At 37.4% G+C, this 9,405-nt stretch overlaps 1 protein-coding gene across 2 annotated transcripts in view; it reads left to right on the forward strand.

The window, feature by feature from the left end:
• Positions 1-2,028: 2,028 nt before the first annotated feature.
• Positions 2,029-9,405, forward strand: part of tnrc6c1 (trinucleotide repeat containing adaptor 6C1) — a 36,825-nt gene continuing 29,448 nt past the window's right edge. Inside the window, exons 1-3 of one of the 2 annotated variants that reach the window (XM_036213287.1) lie at positions 2,029-2,419; positions 6,895-6,996; positions 7,618-7,639. In XM_036213287.1, coding sequence (XP_036069180.1) covers positions 6,934-6,996; positions 7,618-7,639 — 85 coding nt within the window. In that variant the 5' untranslated portion in view covers positions 2,029-2,419; positions 6,895-6,933. The remainder of the gene's footprint in view (positions 2,420-6,894; positions 6,997-7,617; positions 7,640-9,405) is intronic. The other variant, XM_024271480.2, reaches the window with a different exon arrangement.

The raw sequence follows: 9,405 nt of genomic DNA on the forward strand, positions 1-9,405 counted from the left end.
TACAACCTCTCAAAACCGCAAGCTAGCATTTGAGGTGCTAATGGATTTCTACTACGGGTATAGGTAAAAAATGGTGGCGATGTATCATGATATATCGCTTGCCGATACTTATATCGATTTATAAAATCCAGACAAGACAATATTAAAATAAATATTTATGAGTGTCATTCAGCGTCTTACTTTTGTTTTCCACCTAAACCCCTGACTGATAGTTGGCAGCACGGAACACTGAACCTCTTTGAGCAGCTCTACATGCGACCAGCTTTTTGGTAAATGTTCTGTCCACCTTGCACTTTTTGTTGTTATGAGACATATACTACTTTGTCTTTACTTGGGATGGGTACCAAACTGACACTCTGTTCCACATTACAGCCAATATCAGTGTACAGTTGCAGTGCTTAATGTCTGAGCATTAAATAAAATAAATTTTACTTTTTTTTTTTTTTTTTTTGCAATTTTCAGGTAGAGTTTTTTTTTTTCTAAGTCATACTCTTGAAAAAAAAGTGAAAAATTTTTCTGGTACAGACTTGGGATGTATTACGATACATATCGTATTGTGAGACACGTACCAGGTTCCGTTCCCAGGTTGCTTTTGTAAATAAGAACATGTTCTTAATAGTTCACTTGGTTAAATAAAGGCAAAAGAGTATTGTGACGTCAGGCTCCTGCCAATTCACATGCCAACTTGCTACAGCATTTTCAAGTTGCATTTTTTCATCTGCTCCTGATTCACAACAATTTGAATACAGAAATACTCTGAAATTAAATTTTAACCTTAATTTTCTTTTTAAACCTCCTCCATTATGAGAAGATGCCACAGGAGCAAACTATCTTGATTAGATTATTTTTCTTGCAAAGCAAAAATTGAAGATTTTTTCTTGAAACAAGGATCCTTTTACTTTCTTAAGATTCAGTGTTTGCAGTGTGTTCCCCCAACAACATTGTACTGAATGTTTTTATTAATTAGATTGATTTGGGAGGCACTATAATCCGTATTCTGCTGATTCTGTATTGCAAACTCACGATATGGATCACTCTGTTTTGTAAGCAAATACACAGATGTTAGAGAAAACATTGTGATTTAGACATTTAGACTAAACTTGTTAAAATTGTAATAAAATAATCATTAAGAATGTGTGTTTAACAGGTGCAGATCATTTTTACAACCTCGTTTGAAACCACAGGTTTTGAAAGCATCCAGTGATGAAGAGGATGAATATTTATTTAAATATTTATAGGGCTCATCAGCACTTTGGTAAATTTTATCCCGATTTTGTGTCTGTGAATCGGGTTTTAATGCAATGATATAGTCCTCTGTTTTTCTTCTGTATTCTGTTGAGAAATTTGATTTATTATTCACAATACTGTTATCTTTTATAATGAAAACAGAAAAACTGACACTGCGTTATTGATTAACAAAACAGTAACTGTTTTATTGTCAATGTCTTTGGTGAATAAATTATCAAATTAATGTTGCACCATTAGCTGGACTTGTTTTTTAATATCTATGAATAAACTAATGTCATACATGGTTTAAATAAATTGATCTACCATTTTAATTCTTTGAGGATTCAGTATTAAAGATGCCTCACAAAAAGTATTTTGTCTACAAATGTTTTGTCTACTCAAGTTGAAAACATTTCATTATTCGAGCCAATAGTTGTTCTGTAAATAAAATGATTTTCTTTGCAGATTTAAATTGTTGATCACAGTTTTTAGAGAATTTTTTTTGTGCAATGCATTGGTTTAAAGAGGCAGCTCCATGGTCACAATTATTCAGGATAAAATTTCAAGGCAATTTATATATACAAAAAAATACAGCTCACATTTTGGTTTATCAGCTAGAAAGTTTTCCTGAGCTATCTGTGTTGGAGCAAGGATACTCGGGCAAATGACATCTCCACCTCTAAGATGAAATATTATTTTTGTCAGATACAAAGAGTAAACACCTTTGCCCGTTTTTGCTTGGGAAACTTTTTTCTGGTTAAATGGGATGCTTATAATAATCAGCAGAATTAAAGTGATTATTGTTTGCTGTGTTTTTACAGTGCTGCTGTATATATTGTGCCCCCTGTTGGTAGCACATCCTGTAAACACAGTCAGTTCTATTTATGATCTCCTAATGTGTAGATTTTATTTTGTATATTTATTTTTGTTAAACGTATTACTTTTATTATCCTGAAGAGGAGAAAGCCCCGAGTGATGGAGGGGCTCCAGTTGTCCTGGAAACGCCAGGGGGCGGCGCCGTTTGGAAGTAGCACCAGTTTGTTTTGTTATTGAAGGTCACGTGGTACGACAAAGCTCCACCCACCTTCCCCGTTACCTCCGATTCAAGTGTCTCGAGCTCCTACTCCGGTCAGTTACTACAAAATGGCTGCAGAGGCTCCGTCGTTAAAAAGACCTAACTGAACGCTTCATGGTAGGATTTATTGAGTGGTTTGGGGAACTCAAGCACCTATTTATATTTTTTTCTTGTTTCCTCCACCTTGTCGGGTCGTGTTTGCGCAGGCGTGCTGTGAATAGCTAGACTGGGAAGGAAAATATTTTCACTCCACTTTGACATCAGTGGTGGATTCGTGGCGGGAGCTCGGCTTTTGCACAGTTGTCGATGGAGTAGAGGGTTAGTTTGTGTTTTTGAGTGCTCAATGTGAGGTTTTCTCTCACGCCAGCGTCACAACAACTTGGACTAATCGAGTTAAAAAGGGGGAAAAGCGCAGCAGCTTGGCTAATTCAAGGGCACCCCCGTGTTGTCGCTTGTCAAGCTGTCGTTTGGGTTGAAGCTCGGCAGAGATTGGTTGGACGGTGGCCGCTTTGCTGCCGTTCAGAGAGTTGACATGGCTGTTGTTGCTGCTCGTTCACACAAAATACGCGTCGGTGACACGCACAGAATGACGGGATTGAAACGCGTTTAGTGTTATTGCCTTTTCTATTTTTGTCTTCAATGGGTTACCAATAGCCTTCATTACTTTTTGATAAAATCCCTGAAAAAAAAAACCGCTTCTTTCTTGAATTCCTGAAACTCTAATGCATCAACAATGAGACCTTCACTCAACTCTTTCCTGCTTGTTTACTAAACCTGCTCATATTGTGAAGGCAGTGTGGACAGTAGTAGCTTAAATGTAATGGCCTCTGATTTTGGATCGCCTGAAGGGGTCACCCGGGTCTTTTCCGACCCTGCAGGGGTTTATGAGTTGCCAGTCAGCACCCGAGCCCTTGAAAGAGGCAGTGTACTCTCAGAGAGGCACCTAAAGGGGCTTTGATAACAAAAACAGACTGCTGAGCTCTTTGATTGCTGTATGATGTAGGTCATTCCATCACTATTCTGGACAATTTTGGACAATTTCTGCCAGATTGTGTCATTTGGTTTGGCGACTTGCATTTTCTTATAAAAAAGTGACGTTTTTTTGTCCAGAAAATACTGCTCAAATATGTCTTTTCTCCAAAAATCTACAATTATTTTTTTTTTCCTGTGGAAGTTCCTCATTATTTAACTTTGTATATGTTTATCCATTGAATATAAAACATTAAAATGCAAAAGTGGGCTTATAAAAGGGGGATTTGTTGTGTCTTAAACATCCTCTCATCTTCTTATTTTTAACAGCTTCAGAAAGAGCTGAGTCCATATGTTTGAGTACTTTCCATAGCTGTAAGGTATGCAGCAAAAGTTTTTCTTTTTTTCCCTCTTGTCCATTAGGGAAGGGTCAGGGAGCAATAATGTGAACACAGAGTGCAATCCTCCTTTCAGGAATTGTGTTTAAATGTCCACTGATAAAAAAAAAAAAATGTTGTTTTTAACATGTTCTTGTGGATTTTTTTTTCATGGAGGTCATATTTGAAGAAAATTAATATTAAAATTGCTAGTTCTTTTTTGCAAATTGTTGTGCTGACAAAAATATTGTTTAAAAAAAGCTTGTAGCTATGATCTGTCTGATACATCCTTGCTTAGATCAATGTACGTCTTTTTTTCCCCCTCGTCTGACCTGGCATCTGTCTCTAAGCTGTACGGCGGGCTAACTTTGATATTGACTCGATTTGATTGATTCAACACCGATTCTATTCAATATAGTTATCCATACTTTTGTCGCAACAGTAACAGCTAGCAGAATAGCATTTAAACAGATGGATGATGGGAAGTGTGGACAGGCTTACTTACACCAATGATCCTACTCACAGCTAATCAACTACTGCTGCTCTGCCGAAACAATGTCCAAGAATAATTTTGGCTAAAAACGGCATCATCGTAATTAAAAGACCACTCGGAACGCTTTTACAACAGATCAAAAGATGATTGGAGTCTTAATAATGATCTAATTGTGTGCTTAATAAAACCTGAAAACTGTGGATGAGCTGTTGGTCATTGGCCGGCGAACAGAGGGGATCGACACGTTTCAATGTCGCTGTCGTCGCTCGAAAATCCCTCTCTCCGGTGCTCGCCGTTCCCTTGTTCAGCTTATACAGCGATGGCATTCCTGGCTCTGTGCCCAATGACTGTTGTCTACCACCCCTCCCCCCGTCTCTCCCACATCCACACATACCGGCTTCATCATTCGTGCACCCCATCATCCTTATTGCTCCAGTGTGGAGGAGTGCTGTATTTACCTGTGTGGCTTTGGCTCATATCCACACTTCATTCCCTCTTGATTTTCTTGATTTCCCTCTCAATCCACCCCCCCCTCCCGCCTCCTTGCATTTCTAGTAGAATGAGCGTCTGGTTTAAAGGAGGAGGGGGGGCACCAGGCTCTAATCCTGTTGTTCTGATAGGAGACTGTAAATCCACAACAGATCTGAACTCACTGGTCTCTGTAACTCACGTCTGCAATGGGTTGTGTTTCTTGCTAGTACAAGAGTTGCATTGGCCCTTTAAACACCCACTCCAATGAGAATGGTGTTTTTGATGTTTTTAACATGTTCTTGTGACATTTTTCCAATGATGGAGGACATATTTAAACAGAGGCTTAAGCTAATATTGCATTTCTGATTTCGTTTTGAGTCAAGAGCAAGATGAATGAATGGAGCTGTAAAACGCTAGTATTGGTTGTGATGTAGAAAATATGCTAGGCAGGCCACAATCTTCTTGCTCTGCTTTGTTCTGATGCATCCAATTGCAGACAAATAGATCCATGTATGTCTTTGCTTTCCTCATCTGAGCTGTAATCTGGCTCAAAACTGTATGACTGGATAGATCCGATATTGCTCGCCATCAGCTCGGGGTTGTGAGGTACTGTAAACTAGCAGGAGAGCTCTGTAAATAGGTGGATGAGGGGAAGTTGGGGCAGGCTTACTCTGTGCCAGTAATCCCGTCTATAAGTCAGACGCAAATTTCTAAAGATATCCTGCCGCTCTGCAGAAACAATGTCCTAGAAAACAACACACGTTTTAGGCTAAAAACGGCATAATCATAACTGAAAGACCCCTGGAAACACTTGTGACAAATGTGATCTGAGAGCATATAATAAATTACAACTGCTATCTTTTTATCATTTGATTTAGTTTTTGGAATTTTTTGTATGTATCCATCATTCATCATTTGCAGTATTTGTTCCCGGCAATTTTTTTTTAAATTTTTTTTAGAAGCTATTTCTGTATAACTGCTGTCTTTTTTAATCCGCCTCTAAAACTTGGTGATCACTTTTGTGTCAGTTATGACTTGAGTTTACCAAGTTTGCTTTAAATGTAACTGAGTAAATTGTAAAAAAAAAAAAACGTAAATGTCAATCTTTAAGTATTATAAAAAAACATACTCAGTATCCATTTTACTTTAAGTTGACATAACAGGACTGACAGAAGGAATGACTTCTCATAAAGCTTTATTACATTCTATGTTGGAAAAACAATCCACAAAAGTTAGGACCATGGTGCAGCAGCAGGGCAGTCGACTCCTGATCGGAAGATTGCAGGTTGGATTCCCGCCTTGCCTGCCCATGGGTTCGAAGTGTCTTTGGGCAAGACACTGAACCCCAAATTGATGAAAGGTTGGTGCCAGTGTTTGGCAGTGGAGCCTCCATCAGTGTGTGAATGGGTCTGTGACTGTAAAGTCCTTTTCGGCCTTCAAGTAAGGTAGAAAAGTGTTATACAAGTATACGCCATTTACGCTATTTTTCCAAAGATCCATGCACAATATAAAATAATCTTTTTCCTTTGCTGTTAAGGAGAATAAAAAAAGTTTTACATTTTCTTACCAGGATTTCACCACCACTGTTCCTCTAAATGTATAGTCTATATGATGCTCTCTTTTCCCTAAAATAATCTCTTATGTTCAAACTTTACATTCATTACTGCCCCAAGTTAAACTTTCTGGTTCTGTGATTGATAAAAATGATTTCAGTACTCTCCTTACGAGCACCTGACTGTTCGCCGTGGCCTTTGGGATTGCTTGTTACCAGGCAATGGCACATGTTGCTCGCCACAGCAAACTCTTGCCAGGATAACAAAATAAAGTGTTTGCGATCACTGTCACAAATATGTTTATGGTTCAAATTTTATTGTGGATTTCTATAAATGTATGTTTTTCCTTTCTTTCCTTTTCGCTGTTTAAACAAAAGTGTACGTTTATTTTTGTGTTGATGGTCTGGATGGAGTAGAAGGGCCCATTGTATGCCATTGTTTTGTATGAAACAATTGTGTATTGTAGGGTGGATTTTAGCTTAAATGTGTTGCTGTTGTGAGCTCTTCAACCTAAAGAGGAATAGTTTCAAAGTCTTCATGATGAGTTTGGCTAAGTCTTTTTCTGAGTTCTGTTCTTGCATTTATTTGTGAAGCTGAACATAGTCATATAATCTAAAATCACATTAAAGAAAATGCAAATTTCCTGTACTTCAAAACTCTGCAAAAAAAGCCATCACTTCAGAAGATGCCTAAAATAAATTCTGTTCTTTGTTTTTTATGTTTAAACAGTGAAAAGAAGCAAAACAAACTCCAGACGAGAACCATTTGATGGAAGATAGGAAAAAGAAAAAACAAGACGACAAGAAAAAGAAAGAAGCTGTTCAGAAAGAGGTAAAGTTTTCATTTCTTTTGTTTTGAACCCTCTCTCATCTTTATAAAACTACTGGAGTTCACAATGAGGTCAAACGTGTCTTCTGTGCATCCAGATCCCTTCATGCTGACAGTCTCTGCAAAATCTGCACTTGCAATATTGTACCAGAAAGGGAAAAAAAGAATGATGTTTCTTAATGAACAATTATGCAATGCATTACAAAGCAAGACTTTTCATTTATATACAAACTCATGCATCACCTGAACAGTTTTAGCTTGTTCTTTTTTGTTTGACTGTGCACACTTTCACCATGACTTTCTACTTTAGTGGGTAATTTAATTACAGTGATATGCACCGTGAACTGTAAGTCACAGGTGTTTCGTCAAGAGTTCAAGTAAACTAGTTTACATAGAGAAGCAATAACAAAAAAACAACACATTTTCATCATTTTAATCTGTAGCAAATCCAGATTCTAAAATGTAATTATAATTTCATAAATGCATTTGCTGATTCATCCCTATATATATATATATATATATATATTTAATTATGGTTTTATTATTCTGTAAGCGTTAAATATTTAAGCATTCTTTTTTATGTTTTTGTTGCTAATCTTTGTTTTTTTTTTTTCTTTTTTTTAGGCTACAGAACAGATAACCAAAGGTGAGATTTGTTTGCTTAAATTCAGCTTTAATCTGACTTTTCTTTGCTGGCTGTTCTTTGTTGTTCATCATCTTTGTAGAGAATCAGTCTCTGGGTTTAGATTATGGAAGGGTTATCTCTACAATCCTGCTCATTGGGTTATTTTCATTTTTCTAAACATAAATTATGCTTGGGGCTGTCTATGTAAAAAAAAAAAGAGGAAAAAATCACAGGAATATATTTATATATATTGTGTTTTTTTTTTTTTGTATATTTTATTTTTACGTTCTCAGTTCGATATATTGAACCTTAAACTGAGAACACAAACTAACATTACATAGCCATAAACTAAAGAAATCTGTTAGGTTACACTGTCACTGCACTTTTTAAAAACCTACAATTGATATTTGCTGACAAACTTGATTAGAATTTGGACAATTACTTGTAAATTATTTATTTCTGGAGAAAAAAAACTTTTATAAATGTGTTTTAGATATTAGCAAACAGTAGAGGGTTGCTCCAAACAGCCAAAGTTCAAGTCAGCATAGTATAGATCTGTTTATGGTTATAATCTTAAACCTGAATGGCTAAGCATTCAATTAAAGAAACATAGAGTTTGACTCCTTTTTTCAACATATGGCTAAAATGTTTTTATGCCTTCTTTATTTGTTGTGATCACATGCTCTGTAGTTGTATAATTTATGGAAGAACTCTATGGATATATGACAGATCTCCAAACAGCAGTGTGAAGTGACTCACTGTGCTGCTTTCACAAACAGGTGTGAAAGACATGGATGAAAAAATTTTATCGCAGGGATTTCATTGAGATTTCAGTAAATTATTGCTTAAGAAAAACAGGGTCCCAGATTGCTTCCTTTTATGGTAAAATCTTGTTGCGGAAGAACTCGGGCTGACCAAGTCATCTGAGCTACCTGACTGGAAATGGAAGCCAGGTGCCGTGCAAGACTAATAAGGAGCATTGGGATGAAGCAGCTGCTCCTCAGGCCTCCCCACGGTCTCCTCAGGCGCTGTACCTGCGGGAATGGAGGTGAGGGGGGATCTCTGAGGAAAGTTGAGCAAAATAGCCAACAAACAAACCACAGGGAAAGCGCACAATTTAACTGAAAGATGGCTTTCCTTTTTTCTTCTAGAGAGTGGTTTTTTGGATCTAACTCTGTGCCTTCTTCAGCTAGTTCAGCTGAGAAGAAGTGAGCAGACCGGCACGGTCAGACAGTTTGTCTGGAGGCTAATCTATAAATCGGGATGAGCAAGCAGTTTGGGGGAGACTTTTCTGGGTGGAGATGGAGTGAATAGAATCCGGTTAGAGCTCCTGTTTAATGGTGCGGGAGAGAACGGATGTCCAACTGGGTGCAAATGTGTCTCGGTGTTTGCGGCCAACACGGCGCTGGCCAGTTTTGTTTAGGTCTGTAAAAGAGGAAGCATCCCTGTGTATTATATTACAGTGCTGAACTCTTGAGCTGTGAAAGGTCAGCCCTTGACCCCCTCCTCTCTCTGAAGCTCAAGGTAATGGGAAAATAATCTCCTCCTTTTTGACCCTTAAACTCCTCATGTTGAAGTTTCTGATATCCTCCTGTTTATTTTCCTTGCTACTTATAGCAACAGCGTAATGTGATCTTTCACCTTTTTTGTCAAAAGATATGCATCTCTGTTGTCCTGTATTGTTTTTTATCAATCCAAGGGGCATAACCTTTTTTTTCAAATATTGAAAGTATATTTTATAAAAGTGTGTCTAGGTAGTTAAATAACTCAAGTTTAATTAGGTCAAC

The sequence above is a fragment of the Oryzias melastigma genome, linkage group LG8 (assembly GCF_002922805.2).
Source record: "Oryzias melastigma strain HK-1 linkage group LG8, ASM292280v2, whole genome shotgun sequence".
Taxonomy (NCBI): Eukaryota; Metazoa; Chordata; class Actinopteri; order Beloniformes; family Adrianichthyidae; genus Oryzias; species Oryzias melastigma.